Below are 23,126 nucleotides of genomic sequence, written 5' to 3' on the forward strand. Positions count from 1 at the left end.
CAGTTCCTTTGTCTCTACTTTCTATTTGAAATTAATGTGTTTCAATCTTTATAGCATCACAAAAACCTTGATTTTAATTGCCTTCACACTTAATTGAGAAAGCCTCCTCCGGGACTCCATTAGGAGAGAACAGTGTTAAAAAAGAGGAAGGAACAAGATGCTTCGTCTGGGAGGATGCTCTTTGCTTAAGTTACTGAGCAGCTCCTTCTAACTCATTACTTTAACTATTTCTTAAATAAAACAATATTCCTGAAATAAAATATGTGAAACCAAGGCTGTTCCTTACCTGGATATGTTGGCAGTCAGCATGCTGCATCAAGAGTGCTCTGCTTTGTGGTGTTGATGTGGTTCATGCGTTTGGCCATTGCTTACTGCAGGAAAGAGATAGCTCACACTTCATAATCGATGGAGTCTGCCCTGCCCATCTGGATCAAGCCAGAGATGAGCTGTAATAAGGTTACTGTTGATCCCCATCCCCTCCGTGGCTCAGAACTTGACATTAAAAGCATCTTTTAATTGGAGGTGTTAGCTTTCTCAGTTTTTTATAACTGTCAAAAAATAGAGTATTATGATTTGAGATAAGACTGAGCTACAAAAGAGAAAAAAAAAAAAAGATTAGGGGAAGGTGGATGCATCCTGCTGCAGGGGAGGAGCAGAAACCCAAAGGCTCTAGTTTAATTCAGTGATGAGGGAGGTCCAGCCAATGACGTTTCCAAAAGCAGTTTCTCTGGAATTGTTACAACCATACATACAGCTGACCCACTCAGAATGACCGCCATGCCTAAGGGAAGGGAAGAGAAACATCTAAAGGATAGGATGTGATGATGGTGTCACAAGTATCATCAGATCAGGTGTAGAGGCTGCCACTCAGCCATCAGAAGCGGGGAGACTGAGAAACTTCGGGAAGCTGATGCTTTAAGGTGTGATGTGGTGATCACACAACTGTATCTCTCATCCACTAGTTTTTTACACATCTCCATAGAAACCATTGAGGAACACATATTTAGGAGCATTCTTACACACACACACCCCCCAATACAGTTGGGAAAAAGTAGCATTTTAGGGGCTGGCCAATCCCCTTGAAGGAGACTTCAGCATTAGCAGTTTTATTACCAGTTAAATTTGATACCAGCTCCAAGCTTTCTAGGAGAACAGAGATGCAGACTTTAATGGAGTCCCACATGTTGTCAGATGGTGTCTTCAAATGAGGAATGATAAATGGTTTTAAGTCAGCCACTGTATCATCTGACATACTAACAGTCTGATGTATTTCAGTTCCTGACTGAGGCAGGACACAATAACTGAGGCACTGTCCAGCGGTCCTGGTAAATGAGAATGGGAGCCTGCTTTTGGCATCACATCAGTTCTGGGGCTGATTTCCTTTGAACCAAGCCACCTGGGGAGCTGTTATGGGGCTGTGGCTCAGGGCCAGGTGTTTGCTGGGGTAGATTTCTACTGTTTTACTTCTCCCTTAGAGCCCCTTCTGTTGCTTTTTAAAGGGGCAGAACAAGATTGCTTATTTTTTGAACACATTCTTTCACTGAATCTGGTAGGAAGGTTATATCAAATAGATCTGAACCCTAAAGCTCCAGAAAAGTTAGGGAACTTCTTTTCAAGCCTATGATTTATGCAGAAGAACATCACATAATTTTTGATAAAACCATGATCATTGAAGAGCTGTAGTCTTTTTTCTTCCTGTACAAGAGCGAAGGAATTGCTTCCCTGTTCCACTTTGAATATTGGATTTTGTTCTTGTATAATTCCTTAAAAGTTTAATTTTGATACATTCTCTTCTTGGCTAGAAATAATTCATTTTGTTTCCTCAGTGGCTAAAGGTACCTCTGTAGGTTCTTTGCTGAGTTCTTCTTTCTGTCAAGGACCTACAGGATATTTTTTTAGAAGTACTGTGTGCATCTCTAAAATTCTGCACATTCTCTACCAATAATAGAGTCCCCTTGGTGGCTGTGGGCATCAGCGGCTTGTCAAAGGGGAGAAGAAGAACTTGGCTTCTTCATCCTAGTTTGTTCAGTCAACTTTCTATCCCCCTTAGACTCTGCATAAATAGAACTGAATCTCCTGGATGCAGCGGTGCTGGTGACTTTCCATTTCTGTGGCTGTCACCCCCTCCAGCCCATCATCACCACAGGGCTGTGAGGCAGAGTTTGGGTTCAGCCTGCATACTCGGCTCAGATGGGAAAGGAAGTGTAGGTCTCCCAGTTCTCTCAGGGGCAGGCAGGGGGTCCCTCAATTTTAGTTCCGTTTCATAAACTTGATCCATTGCCTTAATTCACATTGTCCATTTTGGATTGTGTTTGCTCTGCTTCTTAGGTAAAATGCCCAGTCTCTCAGACTTTCTCTTCCCTTATCTCCTTTAAGAATGGCCACAAGTTGCCTGGTGAGGGTTTGGTTGCAGAAGTCTCCTTCTGTGTCCTTACCAAAGAATGTCTTCCTAAAGCTCACCCCCTGCTGTGTACCTTGGGGCTGATCCCCGAAGTTCAGGGGTTTCCTTGCTCCATCTCCAGGTCCCAAGGCTCCATGAGGCGGGTTCCCAGCATTCCCTGCACTGCTCCTTCCCTCCTGCATTCTAGGGCTGCACAGCCTTGGCCTGACCTTGGTCCCTGGAGGGACATCTCCTCTACCCTGGGGTGAAGCTCTAGGTCTCCATGGGTTGTTTCTTGATATGTTCAATAATTTAGAAAATAGTTTCTCCTTGACATATCCTGACTTTCAAGCCTTTCATTTCGGTGGGAACCCAAATAAACCTCTAATTTGACCTTTAAAACTGAGAAGTGTCTTTGTTTTTACAAGATAGCTGCTTTTCACCCAGGCTCTGAAACTCAGTGTTTGAGTGGGTGGTGGAAAGCCCCCAGGGCAAAATGGTTTATAAACTATGGCAACATATCTGGGGGAAAAAAGACAGCTTTACACTCTCCCGTCACACCTCCCACTGCTGTCATATCCAACTCTCAGCGTTTACCTCCCCATGGCACTGTGTCTTCTGGATTTTCCCAGAAAGACAAACGTCCAAAAATATCTGAGAGAGAGAGAGAGAGAAAGAGAAGAGAGAGAGAGAGAGAGAGAACGAACCCTGGATGTTACAGGGAGGCGCCAGAAGGTTGAGTAAGAAGTGCGATGTGCCAACTTTAAGAATGAGGAATTGTGTTATGATCATCAAGAAAAATGGAATCTGTCACCTTTACTATTGTTGTTAGGTGAATAACATCCTTCTTAGAGCATCTTGGGAAAGTTTAGACTGATGAAGAATTTATGTTAAGCCTAGTAATTGCCAAGAGAGGAAAAAAGGGAGGAAATAACTTTAGGGACATGTGCCTCATGCATATGTAAACACTTGTAGCAACTGAGGTTTTCCAGATCAAAATTTCTGATTTTCTCATGATACGTGCATCAAACACTATTAATAATATACCGCCCTTCTTAAAAGAGAATGTTTTTACAACATTTAGGATTTGTTTGACATCTTGAAGTTCGTGATCACTGTTGTGGTGTCCACAGTGTGGTACTGTCGTAGAAATCCTTTTTAAACAGAAAGGTGATGTTCAAAGAGATGAAGGACCGAGGTGGCTTTCAGTATGTGATAGATAATTTGTCTTCGTGCAGCCTGTGAGTTCCAAATCCTTTCAGTTCCTCAAAAGTGAAGATTGGCTGAACTAGAACCTGCCCTTCACGGCTCACTGATGCATTCAGCCTGCTTCCCACCTCTGCCTGAGGGCTCTCTGACTTGCTTTGGCCTTGGACCCAGAGGGGAACTGTGTCTATCCTTGACCCTCTGACCTGTGTGTTGAAACAGAGGCACTGTGCCAGCCCTTACCTTGAGAGACCAGTGAGTTCCTCTCCATTGCTTGCAGAGACCTGGGACAGAAACCTTGGAGGGCTCCAGGTGTGGCCTCCATTCTGAAAATCCAGTGCTTTCTGGGCTACACCCCATTGCTGTTTAACTTAGTTTGCCTCAGGTGGCGGTTTCTAACCAGGTGCGTGTTAGGGATGTGAAGCCAGCACGGGAAGGGGCCTGCCTTTGCCACCTGAGCTTTAGTTGGCCCTGCTGTCCAGTCCTTGTGGGGTTCGGAACATTCTCCAGCCAGTTAAGGGGGGCTGTTTTGCCAGAGTAATAACTTTAATAGTGCTGGCTTCAAAGTGCTGGCTACCATTAACCAGTAAGAATCACACATGTGAACTTTCCTCTAGAAGTATTTTTCTTTTGTCAGAGACTCCTCAGAAAGATGAATTGTTTAGGAAGTCCCTTTGTGGCTCAGCAGGTTAAGTATCCTGTGGCGCAGGTTGCAGCTATGGTGCTGGTTTGATCCCTAGCCTCGAAACATGCCCCCTCCCCAAAAGATGAGTTGTTAAATATTTCGTTGTGCCCTATTGTAGTCCATATTCAGGATGGAATTTAGAAAGGATGTAAGCCACAGTGATCGTAGAATGTTATTGTTTGGAGTTCTGGATGTTCTGATAGCATCCCCTGACTTTGTAAATGCAAGATCCATTCATCAGAGATTAACTGGATTCATTGACACCCATGCTTGTGTGGGTTAGAGCAGCAAATACTTTTCCATTGAGAAATTTGATAGTGTTGTGGGTCCCACGGGGAGGTGATGGAAAGATTAAATTACTCAGATACCTCTAGAAGGTTGTTAGTGGTGTTGCAAAGATTGGTTTGTAAGTGCAGTGAGGAGCCCGTCTGGTTTTGTGGGCACATACTCTTTGGATGTGCAGTCACATTGTAGAAGGCAGCTCTCTAAGAAATGGGATTTTTTTTTTTTTTTTTTGTCCTTTTAGGGCTGCACCTGCAACCTATGGAGGTTCCCAGGTTAGGGGTCATATTGGAGCTAAAGCTGCTGGCCTACACCACAGCCACAGCAATGCCAGATCCAAGCCACATCTGTGACCTACACCACAGCTCATGGCAACACTGCATGGCCAGGGATCGAACCTATGTTCTCATGGATGCTAGTCAGATTCATTTCCACTGAGCCACAGTGGGAACTCCAGAAATGGGATCGTTTGGATGGATTCTGCTCCACAAAAAAAAAAAAAAAAAAAAAAAAAGAAGCTATCGGAATAACCACTTTATGTGAATAATCACATATTTCAGAATTTATTTGAGTACTAAATGTAATTGTTGGCCCTTCCTTGGGCCACCTTCTAGTACCACTTCTTGGCAGTAGGATATACTCATTTATGACCTTTTTATCCTATCTGTTATAACCCTAGTCGTGACCTGGAAAAAAATTTTACGGTGTTTTTCTATCGTCTTTTGAATAATGAGGCAGTGGTGATTTTCCCCTGCAGCGAGATGTAGTGTGTCAGTAACATTTGGCACTTTCTATGCTTTAAGCCTGTATTTTGTTGATATGTTACGTTTGACCTCAAGTTTATAAGGGAAATAAAATTCAGCACTGCCTGCGGATTCATTATTTCTTGTTTTTGTGTAGGTGGGAGGGCACACCCGGGCCTCACCAAGCTTCTCTAATCAGCACACGTCCGGGGGCGACTCCCCACCACATGCATAACTGCTGTGTCAGTGGGGCCTGCAGGAACCGTCCCTCGTTATTCTATTTTAACAGCTCCTGGTTTTCGTTCTCTTCCCTTATATTCCCCCAGATGGCTGTGAAATAATTAATGCCACTCACCCCACTGAAATAACCACCTTTGACACCAGAAATCTGATTTTATTGCGACACGAATTTATCAGGAATAAAAATAGCACTTAATCATGGTTTTAAAGTCTTTTCTAACTTAATTAAGGCATTTAAAATTCTGAACCATAAGAAAATTACTCTCACAGTAAACTCAGTGGGTGGACAATATGATGTGTTAGAAGTTAAGTTTTAACTCCACAAGCTTAATTATCAATTAACTTAAAAATAGCATGCTAAGGAGTTTAACATTTATTCCAGACTCCATTCAGAATTAGTCACATCTTTAGGGCTTAATGTTATAGATTTTTATATGGAGATTTTATATAGGAGAGCCTTTATCTACTTATGGAAATCTTCACATATTTTCTTTGAAATCAATGTTGATAGTTTTCTTTATAATTATTACACTTCTACACTGGAGAGAGATGAAATGGAGCAGTAGTGTTAGTTATGTCATCATATGGCACAAAATCATGTTAGTTTTAAATAATCACTTACCTGGTGCCAAAAGCAAAAAAAAAAAAAAAAAATCTGTTTGTGAGTAGAAATGGTTGTTTTGAGTATTTAGCTAAATGTAACCAAGTTGACAGCTACTAATTTTCAATTGATTTCCTAAAACTAAGTTCTAGCTTTGTTATAAATCTGTGAAAGTCTTTGACCAGTGTTACAGTTCTCTGTAACCAAATGTTTCCTTTGTTTACCTGTAACATACTTATCCTTTTAGAATACTAACTGCACTTGATTTTTCAGGTGCTTTTCTAAAATGCATGCAGCATCCCAAACTACATTCTCTTGAACACTTTCAGTCCAGTATCACCAAACAATGTGTCCTGTGGCATTTTAGAACAGGGGTTGGGCAATGCTGGCCTGTGGGCAGGCCTGGCTCTACCTGTTTTTGAATGGCCTGCAAGCTAAGAATGGTACTTAACGTGTTAAATGGTTGAAAAAAAATTAAAATTCGTGACATGTAAAAATCATGAAATTAAAGCCTCAGTGTCCATAGGGAAGTTTTGGTAGAGCCCAGCCGTCACATTCTCTGTGACTGGTTTCACAGGTAACATCAGAGAGGAGCAGCAGCCTAAAATTTGTACTATCTATCCGCTCCTTTACAGAAAACGTTTGCCAACCTAATGGGGGAGTTCCTGCTGTGGCTCAGCAATAACAAACCTGATTAGTATTCATGAGGACTTGAGTTTGATTCCTGGCCCTGCTCAGTGGCTTAAAGATCCTGCGTTGCCCTGAGCTGCTGTGTAGGTCACAGATTAAGCTCCGATCCTGTGTTACTGTGGCTCCAATTAGTCCCCTAGCCTGGGAACTTCCATGTGCTGTACCTGGGGCCCTAAATAGACCAAACAAACAAAGAAACCCTAAGGAATTTTCCCTGATCCGGTTTTTTTTTTGTTTTGTTTTATTTTGTTTTGTTTTGTTGTTTGTTTTTTTGTTTTTTTGCTTTTTAGGGCCACACCCATGGTGTTTGGGAGTTCCCAGGCTAGGAGTCAAATTGGAGCCACAGCTCGCACAGACACAGCAACCCTAGATCCAGGCTGCATCTGTGACCTACACCACTGCTCACGGCAATGCAGGATCCTTAACCCACTCAGTGAGGCTAGATATTGAACCTCCATCCTCATGGATACTAGTTGGGTTCATTAACTGCTTTTTTTCTTTCTTTTCATCTTTCTTTCTTACTTTCTTTTTCTTCTTTTCTTTTTTTTCTTTTCTTTTTTTTTTTTTTTTTTTTGGTGTGTGTGTTTTTACTTAGGGTATTTTGATGCACTGGTTTCCAGATTCACTTTGGCTAGCTTAAATTATGACTTTAAAAGTTTCTCCTTCCCTCCCTTCCTTCTTTCTTTTCTTCCTTCCTTCCCTCCCTCCCTCTTTCTCTCCTTCTTTCTCACTCAGTGCATTTTGAATGTTGATCTGTAGACGATTACAGTACTTGTGCCATATCCCCTGGAACTCCTGTCCTGGAAGAGGTATTGGATCCCTAAGATACTACTTACTAACATTTGGCCGTCAGAACTAAAAGTGCTAGAGGTGGGAACTAAAAGAGGAAACTAGTTTACTCTGAAAATGCACATTTACTCCCATTTCTCATAGTGCTCATGAAGAAAGCATGCTATTCCAGCAGAAAATGGTGACAGTCAACCAGAATTTTGTGTTATAATCCAGTGAAATCTGTAACTGACTTACCTCATGCGTATTTAGTGAGACATACAATCTGATTGCTCTACCTAGGGACTGAAGCACTAAAAATGAACTAAGAGTTGAGTTTAAGTCATGCTCCTTTTCTCAGTCAAATCAAGCATCTTTCCTTAGGGGAGGGTGCGGGGGTGGGGTGGGAGGGCAGGCAGAGAAAGAGGAATTGGGTGGGGACAGAGGCAGGCTCTGCATCTCTTCTGAAAAACCTCTGGTTTCCTCTTACCTCCCTTAAGGCAGTGGGGAGGACTTTCTCTCCAATTATAAAATCCAGGCCATGCTTACCGTGTTCTATTTAAAGCTGTGTCCTATGGGAAGGGGTTAAATTAGAAAAGGTGCTGGGAATGGAGCATCTTTCCCACAGGGGAAGGGGAGGCCTCTAGATTTAGACACTCTGCTGGTTTGTTTTGTTGGTTTGGTTTGGTTTGGTCTTTTTGTCTTTTCCAGGGCTGCACCCACAGCATATGGAGGTTCCCAGGCTAGGGGTCCATCTGGAGCTGTGGCCGCTGGCCTACACCACAGCCATAGCAATGCAGAATCTGAGCCATGTCTGTGACCTACACCGCAGCTCATGGCAACACTGGATCCTTAACTCACTGAACGAGGCCAGGGATGGAACCTGCATCCTCATGGATGCTAATCAGGCTTGTTAACCGCTGAGCCATCATGGGAACTCCTACTGGGCTGTTCTTCATGCTCTTTGCTTCTTTCTTACACACATCACAACCTATAATTACACTTTCACTGGTTTGATTCATTTTTTTAAGGTACCTCTGTCTCCCACCCCAAATCTGAGCTCCATATGTGTCAGAGCTCAGCCATATGTGTCCGACTTACCACTGTGTTTTCACATCAGAGGGCAGCACTCAAAATATATTTTTGAATGAATGACTGTGACCTTGATTGAGGGACACAGATATCAGGTGACCTTCCTTCCCTATGTCTGTGTCCTGGCATGCGTACATCTCACCAAACTTGACTGACTTACATGCACACAGAAAGCCTTCCTTGGGAGGGTTAGGTTTGGGGCTGGCTAGGGCTGGAGGCTGGAGTGGTTGCCCTTCTGGTCTCAGTGCCAGAGGGTTGCACCAGTGTCCATCCAAAGGCAGTGAGTGACACCTGAGCTGGTCCAGGAAGAGGAGGAGGCCTGAGGTTCCTGGGCAGCTTCAGGTGTTTGTGGGAAGGCTGGGGCTGGAGGCCAGGCCTAGAACTGGGAGGTGGGAGGGAGGAGTGCTTCCAGACCGTTGACCTGTTCTTCAGTTCCTCAGAGTCTCCCATCCCTTTACCAGAGGACTCTTTGCCCTGTCTGACATGCCCTACCTAAAGATTCAAATGCCCGAAGGAGAAAATACAGCTGAGTGAGGAATGGAGGAGAGAGGAGGAGGCCAGGCAGGAGAGCGGCTTGATTCTGGGAAGCCCCTGTAGGTGGGGACATGGTTCACCAGTAAACTGCAGTATTTTATGATTTTCCATAGCCTGCTCAGAAGCTGCCTGCTGCATGAGCTGGTAGGTGGGCAGGGCTCCTGAATGCTGGACAACCATCCTCCCTCAACACCCACCCCCCATCTCCAGCACTTGCTAGCCCCGATGCTCCCCACACTCCTGTGCTCCTGAGGGGCGAAACCCAGACCCCGCACACATACCCATGGGCTGTGGGTTTATGTGCAAGTCTTTGTCCTGGTCCTCTCGCCTGCCACCAAAAACCGACTCCCAGGGCACTCCCAGTGCCTGACGCAAGATGTGTCCTGGTGTGTTTGGCCAAGGACACATCTCATTGAGCACAGCTGTGAGTTCACACAGACCCAGGCAGGTGTGCATGGGTGTGAGCACATGTGCATAGTATCATTCTTGCCTAGATACACTGGGACTAGCTGCTGGGGGAGGAAGGAGGACCCTCCCAGCACGTGGGAAGCAGGTGAGTTGGCGGGGGCGGGGGGGGGGGTAGGAGGGCTGTGCAAGCAAAGAACACGGGCCCTGAGGGTGGGAAGTCCCTGCTCTAGTGCCTACTCTGTGACGAGGCACATCACTTCATCTGTAAAATTGGCACAATCTCGCCGCCTCAGAGGGGCTGAGATCGCATGTAACTGGCCCAGAGCATAAACAGTAGTCCCCGTCACATCAGTGTGGGTTTTCAGAGGCTAGCACGAGGCAGCCCTCAATGCTATAAGACCTGTCTATGTATATTTTAGCATCACTCAAACCTGAGAGCAGCAGCTTTGCTGTTTATGAAGACAGGGTTACTCCACTTCATAAAGGCAGGTGGAAAGTTGCAAAGTGAAAAGCAGAAGGTTAGGCTTCCCACCACCTTACTAGGGCAGTTGCCTCTTTCCTGGGAAAGGGGAAGATGGAGGAGCACATGAGTTCTGTGGTCAACACCAGAAAGGACACTTGGGTTTGTACCGTAAATGTTGTAGTAGCCGGTCAACTGGTTCTTGCTCTTCTAGCTATGCTAGTCCGGAGTACTGTAGACTCTTCACTGTGCTCAAAAATATTGCTCTTCATTACACAGGAATCTCCAGTTGCTTTTCTCTGTTAACTAACATCTATACTTAGCTAACACAGACCTGAGAGAAACTAATGACACCTTACAGTAAGAGTATGATTGGATTATTGTCTGTTAATTAGGAGTTTCTAAATCACCTTGATCCCCCTTGGAGAAAAGACTTGATATAAGTAGATGGTAATAAACGTGGTACTCTGTTTAATTCAAATTGTATCTTTTGAAATTTAATTAATTTGGTAATAATAGTTTAAACGAGCATGTCAAAACTAAACGGTCCTTGGTGACTTGAAAGTAATATATAGCATCCAGAAGTTCCTACTACAGTCTCCGGAAGTAGCTTGCTCGCTGAGTAATTGGCTGTAAGGAGCTTGAGTTCCCTTTTCTTCCCACAGGGATGCTCAGTCTAGCTTTAAAATTCTCACCGGTTCTGGGAGACACTCCCCTGCATCCCAAACTCCTTATCTTAAAAACCCTCAAGACCGAGGGAGTCACAGTGGTGCCCTGGCCCTTCTTTCCCACCTCCCAGACATATATTGGAGGCAGAAGTGCATGGCCAGCTGTAGCCTGCATCCCCACTGGATGGCCCTGGCTGTCCACAGGCCCAGACGGAAGTTCCTTTCCCGGCAGTTCAGTCCTGCATGCTCATACCCTTCCTGCTCTCGTGACAGGATATTAGAGCGCCAGGCGCACTTACATCTCATGCCGAGATAGTGTGAGGGCGTCATGTAAAGCACATCATGATTATTTAGAAAATCAGAGAAGCACTCAGAGTCGAGAGGCGACAGTGACAAAGGCCCCAGAGAGGATAGGGTTTGTGTGTGCATCCTTGAGGTCACTGTGGTGCAGACCAATTCATCATGTGCTGGGAAGTAGCCTGTTCAGTGTGAGGATGTTAAATAAGGCTTCCCATGCTAATCATGTGCCAAATGATATGTGACACCCCGAGTTCTTCCCTAACGAGGCTTCTGATCATGTGAGGTTGATCATAAAATAGAGACATAAGAGGATTATTCTAATTTGAGTGCGTGTGAACTTACTATCTACCTGCCCTCCACACAGAAAAGCACTGCATGATGTATTTTTCATGAACTGATAGGAGTTATTGTAGAGTTTTTCTGGATAGATTTATGGTTTCATTGGAGTTCCTTTTTAGGGTAGTTTGGGTTCTGTTTTTTTCAATTTTCAACAGTTTCTGTTTTCTTTGAATATTGCATTGTACAGGAGCAGAAGCAGTACAAGAGCAAACCCAAAATTCAACTTTTTGAAATTCTGTGTACCTCTGAAACGAAAACTATTCAGAAATTCCAAAACTTTGGCAACAACTTATAGTAGGACAAACGTTTAAAAGCTGTATGTTGACTTCATAACTCATCTCTTGGTTTATTGGAACTCCTGGCTTTTCCAGAGCCTTCTTCTATATTCCTTAAGCTATTCTGCACTACAGAGCTTCACCAGGTCATATTTAAATATGTTTGGGAAAATATGGAGACGTCTAGTCATGCTAAGTCTCAGTTAACCTAGAACTACGAATGAATTCCTTTTGCATAAAAGCTTGGTTGTGGCTTCATTGTTTATTCACTTGTCTTCATGAAATAAAAATTTCTTATCTGGTTTAAAGGATGGTTTTTGATAAGGTTAGTCACCCTGGTGCATTCGCTGTTTTATTTCCTCTAAGCCCTGGCTCTTTGATTTGGTCTTTTTTACTTTTATTCCTCCATGTAGTGCCTTTCCCCCCTTCTGTTTCCTCTTTGTGGTGTTTTCTCTCATCTTCGCTCCCTTCTCCTGCCTCCAGCCTGACAAATGTGTATTACTAAGGACTTCTAGTGGCTAAAGCTGGAAGTGCCTCTTAGAAATACCCACAGTGTAAACTTGGGTCCATCCCAAGTGCAGTGGGCACCAGAACAACTCCTAGAAAGTAAGAACCAAGAGTAAGTAAGAACCAAGAGAAAGTAAGAACCAAGGGGAGTACTTTGGTTGTTTTGACTACATGATACTGTTTATTTCCATGAATTTTATACTGAATCCAAATGGTTGTTTAGGTGAGTACGGCCAAGATCTATATTGCTATCTGTCTAATAATAAGCATAGTGTCTCTTTGCTTGTATATGGACATGGTAATTCACTTCGGGAACTACGGTTTAATTAAAACTGCATTACTAGGAAATGCAGCCGTTTCTGAGCCTGTGAATATAGTTCTAAACTGATTTAGAGTGCTAAGTGGTAGATAGAGACGTGGATTGTGAAAATTCAGCCAGGTACCTACAGATTCTAGGGGATGTAATTTTATGGGATTTGATCTGAAATGTAGTGAGTGAGATACTCAGATTATAGCAGTGCTTAGATAAAAGTTAAGTGGCAGGAGAGCTCCATTCATCACCCTTAGGTATGTACCACGCTAGCCCTGCAGTGAACTTTATGACCAATTAAGAGCATATGTAGAAGCTAGAAGGATTCTTGACTTCTCTAGAATGTGGACCCTGGGTCACTCATAATTCAGGATTTGCTCCAGATTTATACAGCATCTCTTCTCTGACAAGCAATGATTGTTAAAATAGTTTAAAATAATTGAGTACAGTGTTGAGGCAGGCTTGTATGATGCCACAAGCATACTTAGGTTGAAGTTGATAGATGTTGAGAGCTTAACTCTACTTCACAATAAAATTGCATAGATTTTGAAATACTCTCCCTTTTATAGTCAGTTCTGCTGTAAAACTTGTTTTGAAAATGAAGCTTTGTTTGTGTGTTATTATTTGTGTGTTATTATTTGTGTGCATTAGGGAACAACTTTACCCTAACAAGAATTTTGTGTTTGTCTGCGTACAGTTTTGACCACAAGAAACACAGGTGAGGGCAGAGCACTACCCAGGGTGAACTGACCTTGCTACACACACCTCAGACACCTGCCAGCTACATCTGTTCACCAAGGCTGTTGTGAGCTGTGCCCTCCACATCTTAGTTACAACCTCTCCTCAGGTGTCAGACCCCTCTTTCCACCACTCACAGTGACTCATGAGCTGCTGCCCTTCCCATCCCACTTCCACAAGAAACTTCAGATCATTTTCAATGTCAAGTGCCACACGCCACACTCATCAAAGTTTTTTGTCTTCCTTAATCATTGCAGGACTGTGCTGTTGCTTGTTTTCTGTTCCTGCCTTTTTTTGGGGGGGGGGCGAATCCTGCCTTTTTTTAAATTTTTGCTTTTTAGGGCCAAACTTGTGGCATATGGAGGTTCCCAGGCTAAGGGTCCAATCGGAGCTACAGCTGCCAAGCCTACGCCACAGCCACAACAACATCGGATTCGAGCCACATCTGCGATCTACACCACAGCTCACGGCAATGCCAGATCCTTAACCCACTGAGTGAGGCCAGGGATCAAACCCTCATCCTCGTGGATACTAGTTGGATTCATTTCCATTGCACTACGACATGAACTCCCTGTTCCTGCCTTTTTTTAATGTGTCACTGCAAAATTTCTAGTGTTGTGCCCTAATCCCATTCTCCCCACAAACCTTGCATTATTTAATCACACAGTTTTTCACAGTGGGGAGATTCTTAGGAACACGTATGTCACATTACAGCAGAACTGTCAGTGCTTCGATTGCATTGACCAAAATTACCAGATGACCAAATCCAGAGCTCCTAACTCTGTAGACCTTCCAGGAAATCTCCTCCTACCCCTGGCAATGCTCAACATTCTCGTGCTCCTTGCCCTCTGACCATGCCTCTGCCTTTCTGACACTGGTTCTCTCTGCTTATTCATTTGAGTGATTCTTCAATATCATGCTGATGTTTTCATCTCATTTATCTTTCAAATTCCTCCCCCGGAGATGCAGACATTCCCTCATCTCAGCTGCTCCCTTGGTGCAGAAAACTCCCTATTTTCCAGCCCCAGAACCAAGCTTTCCCAGAATTTCTAGCTGCTGCTGCAGATTCTCAAAAGACACCCTTGTGCATCTCCAACCCCTCCTCTCAGCTGGGGCAGAGGGCCACATCCTTGAGGAGTCAACACGTTAGAGGCATGCTGCGAACCTTGAAAAGCTTTATAGCTGTTGGGTGCAGTATTTTCTTTTGTTGGTGATGGTGTTGTTTGTTTTTGTCTTCTTAGGGCTGCACCCATGGCATAAAGAGGTTCCCAGGCTAGGGGTCGAATAGGAGCTACAGCTGCCGTCCTACACCACAGCCACAGCAACACAGGATCCGAGTCGTGTCTGCGACCTACATGACAGACACAATGCCCGATCCTTAACTCACTGAGTGAGGCTAGGGATCATACTGCCATGCTCATGGATACTAGTTGGGTTCGTTAACCACTGAGCCATGACAGGAACTCCAATAGTTTCCTCATCTGTCCCCCTTACCCTCTTTGTTTTTGGCTCTTCTGCACCCAGGGCACATTGGTCCCCTAGTCCTGCCCTGTCCTTCCCTAAGACTCTCTGCAGCCCCTCTCTCTTTCCCAGCCTCTCTGTATCCTGCCTACTTCTTGCCCCCCATCACATCCAAACCCCCATTCCTCCCTTACCGTTTGTTCAGAGTCCTGAAATTCTACCTCGACTGTAATTCTGTATCCCATCCAATCTTGCCCTTCTCTAAGCTCATTCCCTACTTTTCTCTAACACACATGGAAATGACTGGAGAGCCTAACAATGTTTCACATGGATCTATATCCTGCCCCCTCCTGTCACATTGGCAGGGGGTCCCGTATGCAGCAGCACCCTGACATGCTCCTTGCTGCATATTTGCTAACAATCCAGTATTGCCTTTTTTTCTGGCAGAGTTCTATCATTTTTCTCCTTTATAGATTTTTCCCCCAATGATTTCCTATTATTTGCATAGTGAGAAATGTGGAAGTGGAAGTGAGGTTTCATGAGGAAACTAGGACGAGTTACTCTGGAAATGGTTTGTTATTTAGAAAGTGTTTTCCTAGTGACCTTGCTGGAAGGGATGATGACTGCAGCTGTTAATGGCCTGATGTCCCTTGGCCCCTGGATGGTACCCACTCAGCGGTGTGTGTCAGATGGGGGGGGGTGCAGTTTTAATTGTAGCTTCAGCTGGGCAAAGACCCCCTGTAGCCATGTAACTTTTGTGCCCCAGTTCAGATGTATGATTTTTATATTACTTTCAGGTATTGAAAAGCTACGTTGTCATTTCCAACAATAGCTTCATAAACAGTTTCTCTTCCATTAGTTCAGTTCTGTGATGTTTTGCTGTACTTGGAAGCTTTCATGAAAGAAAATGTTTCACCTCTGCATTTCAGTTTTGAAGTCCTGGATCCCAGAGTTCCCACATTTGATTTGAAAATTCTTCACCCACACAGTAATAATTATTGTAAAGTGTTGAAAACAGAAGTACCGTTGTTAACTCAGAGAGGATGTTACTTCCAGGAGCGCAGAAAGAGGCACCAGAGTGTCGGATTCCTGAAGGAATTTCATTTTTAATTCTGTTCTCAGTCTTGGTGAATAGACTCACTTTGTAGGGCTGTGTAGCACAAAGGTGACAGTCCTCCAGTGACACTGAGCTTCAGAGACTGCCACAGAGATAGTTCAGATTGGAGGGAAAATACTGCTTTGGATTGAACTGGTTTGTCTTCTGAAGACCTCAACCCTTGATTCACAGGCACTGCTTCGTTATCCATCCCTGGGGCCTCAAGAGGCAAGTCTTGCTTTGGTCAATTCCTCCCAGGATCTCCCCTGAGCCACACCTGCCACCTGGACATTCACTGTCCACAAAGGCTTGTATGGCTCTCAAGATGGCCTTGGAGCTCCGGGGGTGTTTGGGGGGGTGGTGGTGGAGGAGAGGTGTATCATTTTTGTAAGTCCATTGGCAAGTTTGAGATCGATGCCTGATTATTTGAGTTGGGAAGGAGATCTATCTGTGGTGTGTCACAGAGTCACAGAATCCATATGAAAGAACAAAACTTTTTATTGCCATCTAGCCACTCTCTTTTACAATGACTTCAGCACTTCTGGGACTTTTTAATCACTGGAAACGGCCACAGTCGAAGCAGTGGCAGCAACCATGTGTCAGAGTGAGGGCAGCCTCAAGAGGACTCAGTGGAGTCATTTTCAGTTGGAAACTGAGCGACAGCACAAGATAAGGGGAAAAAAAATCCAGAACTGAGACCATGTTATTCTTGTTATTATTAAACTTGTGTCACTCAAGGACTTAAAAGGATTAGCAAATTCCTTTTTTAACTATCAAAATTTGGGTTCCTGCAGTAAAAGAAGATTTGGTACATTGTCTATAATCAGACATAGGATCCTGACAACATAGAACCATAGACTTGCTTATTCTGAGAACAGACTATTCCTACTTGATAGGGAAGTTTAAAAACAGAAAATGAAGTGGTATACAGAAATATAGTTATGTAAAATACATTAATATAGAAATAATTCTTCTCATAATGATATCTATGAACAGAGAAGTTTTCCTTATACTAACATGGGGAGTTACTTTCAAAACAGGGCATTTCTTTCTGGTTTCTTTCCAGCTTCATAAAATATGAACTTTAATTTTTACTTTGCCTTTTGTTGAAACTTCCTAGTTTTCATCTACGTGAGTCCTGTATCTACTCCTTATCTTAGGAATTCCATCTATCTACTTCTTGTCCTAGGAGTTCCCGTCGTGGCACAGTGGAAATGAATCTGACTAGGAACCATGAGGTTTGATCCCTGGCCTCGCTCAGTGGGTTAAGGATCTGGCATTGCCGTGAGCTGTCCTGTAGGTTGCAAACATGGCTTGGATCTGGCGTAGGCCAGCAGCTATAGCTCCGATTAGACCCCTAGCCTGGGATCCCCCATGTGCCGTGGGTACGGCCCTAAAAAGACAGGAAAAAAAACCAAAAACCTTGTTTTAGAGTTGATCAAATTCATAAAATGGGTTTCTGGGCTATGTTAAATCTATGGATTTTCTGAATGCATTAGTTCCAGAAATTTAGGAGGTGCTGGTAACTGGACACTAATGTAAAATCCATTAGCAACAGCTATATTAAAGCAGCGTTTACTTCATACACAGTATGAGGGCCCATCCACGTGGTCAGTTTGCTGGGCCGGCAGTGGGATGTCTAATTTTGGTGCTGAGACTTATACCTATGCATTTAATGGGACTTGATGAAATGAATGCACTTGCATTAATGCAGATAGTGCTTACAAAATTGGTTCTTGCATTATACTGACATGTTAATGTAATGCAGACAAAGGAAATAAGGTAACTTAAAGCAGTTTTTCCCTTTGACTCATCTCTCGATGTGTCACTCCCCACATATCTGCTTCTGTCTAGTCCAAGATACTTGTTCTAGTGTTTTCACATTAAATATAAATGATTGCTGGGTTTTTTTTTGTTTTGTTTTGGTTTTTTTTGTCTTTTTGCTATTTCTTGGGCCGCTCCCGCGGCATATGGAGGTTCCCAGGCTAGGGGTCCAATCGGAGCTATAGCCACCGGCCTACGCCAGAGCCACAGCAACGCGGGATCCGAGCCGTGTCTGCAACCTACACCACAGCTCACGGCAACGCCGGATCGTTAACCCACTGAGCAAGGGCAGGGACCGAACCCGCAACCTCATGGTTCCTAGTCGGATTCGTTAACCACTGCGCTACGACGGGAACTCCGATTGCTGTTTTTAAATAATGAATTGTTAAGTGGGGCCAAGTAAATGGTGTATTATTCTCATTTAAAAAATGTTGTCCCAAAGTGCTGTATAGTAGAGACACTTCTGGGCCCAGGCCAGTAGCTGAGATGTTGCTCCCGGTGTGTAGCACCCGTCAGGAGCTAGGAAACTCCCTTCTGCTTCCATCCACCCTCTGGTTGGAATGTGCTTTCCTCTCCTCCACTGGTGTAGCTGCCGGCTAGTGCAAGACCTATTGCATTAACAGCAGAGGCCTTGAGTCACATGGATGCCAGTCCACTGTTGATTACTTACAGACTTTTGCCTGTCAAACCACCTGGTCCTGGGAACGTGGCTTCCCTCCCGTGTCCACAGTGTTCACATCTGTGAAACCAGCACCCCAACCCCCCACCTGGCATGGACTTGGTGAGCATCAGAGGTCACAGAGAACACCCAGTGCATACCTGATGCCGAGGAGGCGTTGAATGACTTTCATTTTGACTCAGTCAACCAATACTTGTGCTATTTATAATCCTATCTTGTTATAAAGCAACAGTCCCAGCCCGAGACTGGTGCCCCATCCATCTAACAGCACCCCTGTAGGGTCCCTTCCTCCCCCGTGTCCACTATGCTTGAAGCCACAGTTGTCACTGAATGAGAGCCAGGCATCAGCCCTCAGAGCAGCCGGTGGGGGGGGCGGAGCCTGGGCTGGCACTGCCCTCTCTGCTGCTGGACCTTGAACCCAGTGCTCTTAATAGGAACCTTCAGCCTGGAGAGCTCCCTGAACAACACCTAGTTGGGCCCTTTACTCAAGGAGAACTCGGGCAAAGACTGCAGGAGGTGAGAATCAGTGGACTCAAGCTGTGGACAAGAACTATAAATGATTTACCACAGACGAACTTAATTCTAAGTATGTGACTTAACAACTATAACAAGTTGACAACTGGCAGTTCCTTCTCCCATAGGGAGGGCTGTGTTCATTCAGTGACAGGTGTGCAGTGTGAATCATCTCTGCTGAGGTCTGGCGTGTGGTGGGGGGATTCTTCCTGCCAGACCCCAGTGCCGTTGATTGTTTCCTGTGTGCCCACCTTCTCCTGGGCTGCCTCCCTCTGGAATCTCCTCTGACAGGCTCTGCGGGTGCCTGCTGCTGTTTACTTCTAAACCTGGGGCACTGGCTCCTCCCTGTGTTTGCATCCCTTACTTGCATCATTTGTATACCGCACCTAAGTCAGGGGGCGCCTTTATCCTCATGACAGAAGGACTTGGTGTTGAACTCTCCCACTGCCCTGTGCTGGCTCAGGAGCATGTGGGTGGCAGTGACAATGCCACATCTTATGTGATTCCTGTTTGCTCATGGTCCCAGGTCCTTCTGTTCTTTGTGAATTCTCAGCATCAAGCTCAGGGTCCCACACGCAGAGCCTCAGTACCTGATTGTCCCCAGAGTAAAGGGCTGGTCCTCCAGGTGTCACAGAGCCCAGGGACAGAGGAGCGTCCCTCTCCAGACCCCCAAGGTGGACCTGCATTTCCTTAGCCTTGCATGTCTTTCATGGTTAAAAGGTACAGCCCTGCTTAACCTTCAGTGACTAAACTGCAAGATGTTTCTAAGAACGATAGTGCGGTTTGTCTCTCTGGGCTTTATCACACCAGGGTTTTCAAGCAGAACTAGTATCAGTAATGGGCGTGTGAAACATTGCCAGCAAGCATAGGAAAGGAAGGCACCCTCTTTCAGCCAATTCTGGGTGTCTAGAAGGTGCTCTGGAGGAGTCAGGGGGCGTCAACTTCGACATCGCCATTTGCAAGTTGCCGCTACCTGTGTCCTTTCCTCTAATCCCCACAGCCTCCTGAACCCTCATGATTTCTTTTGTTGAACTTGGTTTGCAGGTAGGAAATGAGGTCTTCATGAAATTTGATATCTCGTTCTCAGTGGCAGAACTCAGGAGCCCATGTAGATCTGTGCTCGTTCAGCCCCCACACCACCCTCCTTGGGGAATCTATCCGACACCTTTTCCCTCTGGTTGTCTGCATGTGTGAACCTGGGCTTGATCCTGCTGTGGTGTCCTCCTGCCTTGCCCTCTTTCTGTTACCACTCTTATCTTGCCCTTTAGTGTCATGGCCAGCCTCGTTTCATTGCTATTTCCCCCTCTATTTGAATGATGGCAGACTGGCTGGCCAGTTCTTTGATACTGAGCTGTGACAGCCGTCATCCTGGCTGGAAGTCCTTGCTTCTTCATGTATTTTGTTTGGCTCAACCTCAAAGCTGAAAAAGGTTACTGATGACGAGATGAACCTTTTCAGCATGCAAATTACGTAACGGTACAAATGACTTTATATCAGTACAATCGAGTACTTAGCTATTCATTTTTTATCACTGCTTGCTCAGTATGTCAAGCTGTAAAGTAGAATATTTTAATTTACAAGAATGACTCAGGTCTTGAAGAACAAACGTGAAAATACTGAATTCCAAAGTACCACTAGGCTGTGGACTTCCTGAAGACAGGGTCCGTGTCTTGTAGGTCACTGTGTCCCCTGCTCAAGGGCTGACCCGGGGAGCCCTCCGCTGAATAGTGAACGAAGGCATAATGGGGCCCTCAAACCTCACGGTGTTTACTACAATTTTCTTACAACAGTGGAAGTTGATAAATGCTGTGTGACTCATTGTAAGAGTCTGGTGTACTTCTTAAGAGGCATGTAGATTATGCTTTAGTTTAAATAAGAATAACTAATAAAATATGGTGTTCTTTGAGTTACATAAATAATCCAACCCACATATATTTCGTTTCTGTAAAATAATGACTATGGCAGTTTGTGATAAATACCATAAGGAAAAACAAGGCAGAACTTAAAGGAATGGAGAATGGTGGATTGGTATGTGTTATTTAAAATAGAATGGTCCTACAAATATCATATGAGATCACTAATATGTGGAATCTAATAGAAATGCTGCAGTAGAACTTAGAGAGCAGAAACAGACTCAGAGGTTTCAAAACTAAATTTACGTTTATAAAAGGGGAGACATGGTGGGTGGAGGGATAAATTATGGGGTTGGGATTGATATATACACACTACTATATATAACATAGGTGGAAACAAGGACCTACTGTATAGCATGGGACATTTACTCAATACCGTGTAATAACCTAAGTGGGAAAAGGATCTGAGAAGGAATGGATATATGTATACGTGTAACTGATTTACTTCACCGTACACCCCAAATTAACACAACTTTGTAAGTCAACTATATTCCAGTAAAAATTTTTTAAGAAGGAAACGTAATAGAATGGTCATGTAAAAGAGATAAGTAATAGAATTTGTGAAATACAAAAAAAATGTGAAATATCTAGACATTTAAATACAAAAAGGTGGAGTCTGCACTTATGGCAAGGATCATAATTGTATCCATTTGAGTTGTGAGACCTGAATCTGGCTATCCCATTTTTCATAGTGATTTTAGAGCCCAAAAAGTTTACTTCAGGCAGATCTTTTCCCAGTATTTTGGTGAGTGAAATAATCGGTCGGCTATATCCTGATCCTTTTACTTATTGGAGCTTGTTTCCTAAAACAGGCACATGGAATTTGGAATAAGAGCTCAACATTGATTTTTTAAAGTCACTGATAGGAACATTAAAGATACTAGTTTGAGTGATGCCATTAGTAATGTGTCAAATAAATGCTGTTTTTTGATCCTCTTTGTAAGTTTTAAACTGATTTTCAGATGAAGGCACCTTGGCTGAAGTGAGTGGGTGTATAGGTGCTGGAGCTTTCTATGAGCTGAAGTAGGAGGTTTTGTTGAAATGAAGGACAGATTGGATGTGTACAGCTATTTATTTGGAGCTTTTCTCACTGGGACAGACTCAGTTCTGTATTGGCTCAAGGTTCAAATCCAGTCCCGAACAAGCCTAACCACCTGGGAACACCCTCCTCACAGCCTGGTTTGAGCTGCTGTATGGGGAGGTGTGACGTTGTCATTTTCCACATATACATTTGAACTGGAGTAGCAGGACTTCAGACAAGGGGGTGCATCCCTGCATCCCCCCAGCCATGTTCTCCAATGATCCCTGCACAAGAGGGTGGACCCTCTGGTGTCCAGCTGTCAGTGTGACCTCGTGTCTGGATGTTTCCTTTGCAGATGATCCAGTCCCTCAAGGCATTGATTGAGAATGCGGACGCAGTGTATGAAAAGATTGTGCACTGTCAGAAGGCAGGTGAGTGAGAATCTGTTTCTTCCCTTTCAAATAAAGTTAGCAGTGGAGTTCCCTGGTGGCAGAGTGGTTAAGGATCTGGCATTGTCACTGTTGTGGCTTGAGTTCAGTCCCTGGCCCAGGAACTTCTGCTTGCTGTGGTTGCAGCCAAAAAAAAAAAAAAAAAAAATTAGTAGCATCATCTCTCTTGCACCTGAGCTCTTTCATCTTTTTGATGCTATATCAAGAAAATCTGATATAAAAAGTATTTTTTTCATGGCTAAAGAAAAATGCTAATACTCAAGCCTTGGATAACAGACTCAGGTGGGGAGGAGCTTTTAAAATATATTGACATGGTCCAGGGTATGGCTTAAGAGTTCGTAGCTGTTAAAGGTTCCTAAGCTTTTCTAAGGTGAGGACTGAGACCCTTTGCTCTAATCTCTTCCTCCTCATTACCTGTGCTGCCACCATGGCTCCATAGCACACACCTTGAAAGGTACAGCCTGAGCAGAGAAAAAATGTGTCTGCAGGAGCATGAACACCAGTTACAACCTCTTGGAATTTTTAATGCACTGGCATTTTCAAAGGCTGATGAGTTCATTCATTTCACAACCAAATGTTATACTAGATTATCAAATTCTACTTACGTAAAACAACCATCTAATTAATTTTAGCTGTGATAAAACGAAAAAAATCAAGTGTTCTGTGTTGTAATAAGAATAGGCAGAATGGAATTCTTTTCAGTTTTCAAATTTTGATTGCACGTCAATTTGAAAGATTCTAATGTGGAGAATATTTGGAATTCATAAATAAGAATACCTCTCCTTTACTTCTAGGGTTTTTGTTACTGTTCTTTAAGATCAAGAGACTGTAACTATTACCTAGCCTTAAAGAAGTCATCTCTTGGAGTTCCCTTGTGGCGCAGCTGGTTAAGGATATGGTATTGTCACTGCAACAGCTTGGGTCAGGTGGGATTCCTGGCCCAG

At 44.0% G+C, this 23,126-nt stretch overlaps 1 protein-coding gene across 4 annotated transcripts in view; it reads left to right on the forward strand.

Moving 5' to 3' along the window:
* PLCL2 (phospholipase C like 2) overlaps nucleotides 1-23,126 on the forward strand; it is a 214,846-nt gene that overhangs the window by 142,516 nt on the left and 49,204 nt on the right. For 3 of the 4 annotated variants that reach the window (XM_047768889.1, XM_047768911.1, XM_047768901.1), the window contains one exon: nucleotides 22,089-22,164. The exons of the other annotated variant lie outside the window; for it this stretch is intronic. In XM_047768889.1, coding sequence (XP_047624845.1) covers nucleotides 22,089-22,164 — 76 coding nt within the window. The remainder of the gene's footprint in view (nucleotides 1-22,088; nucleotides 22,165-23,126) is intronic. 4 annotated transcript variants of the gene reach the window in all.

This window comes from Phacochoerus africanus, chromosome 1 (assembly GCF_016906955.1).
Source record: "Phacochoerus africanus isolate WHEZ1 chromosome 1, ROS_Pafr_v1, whole genome shotgun sequence".
In the NCBI taxonomy this organism is placed as follows: Eukaryota; Metazoa; Chordata; class Mammalia; order Artiodactyla; family Suidae; genus Phacochoerus; species Phacochoerus africanus.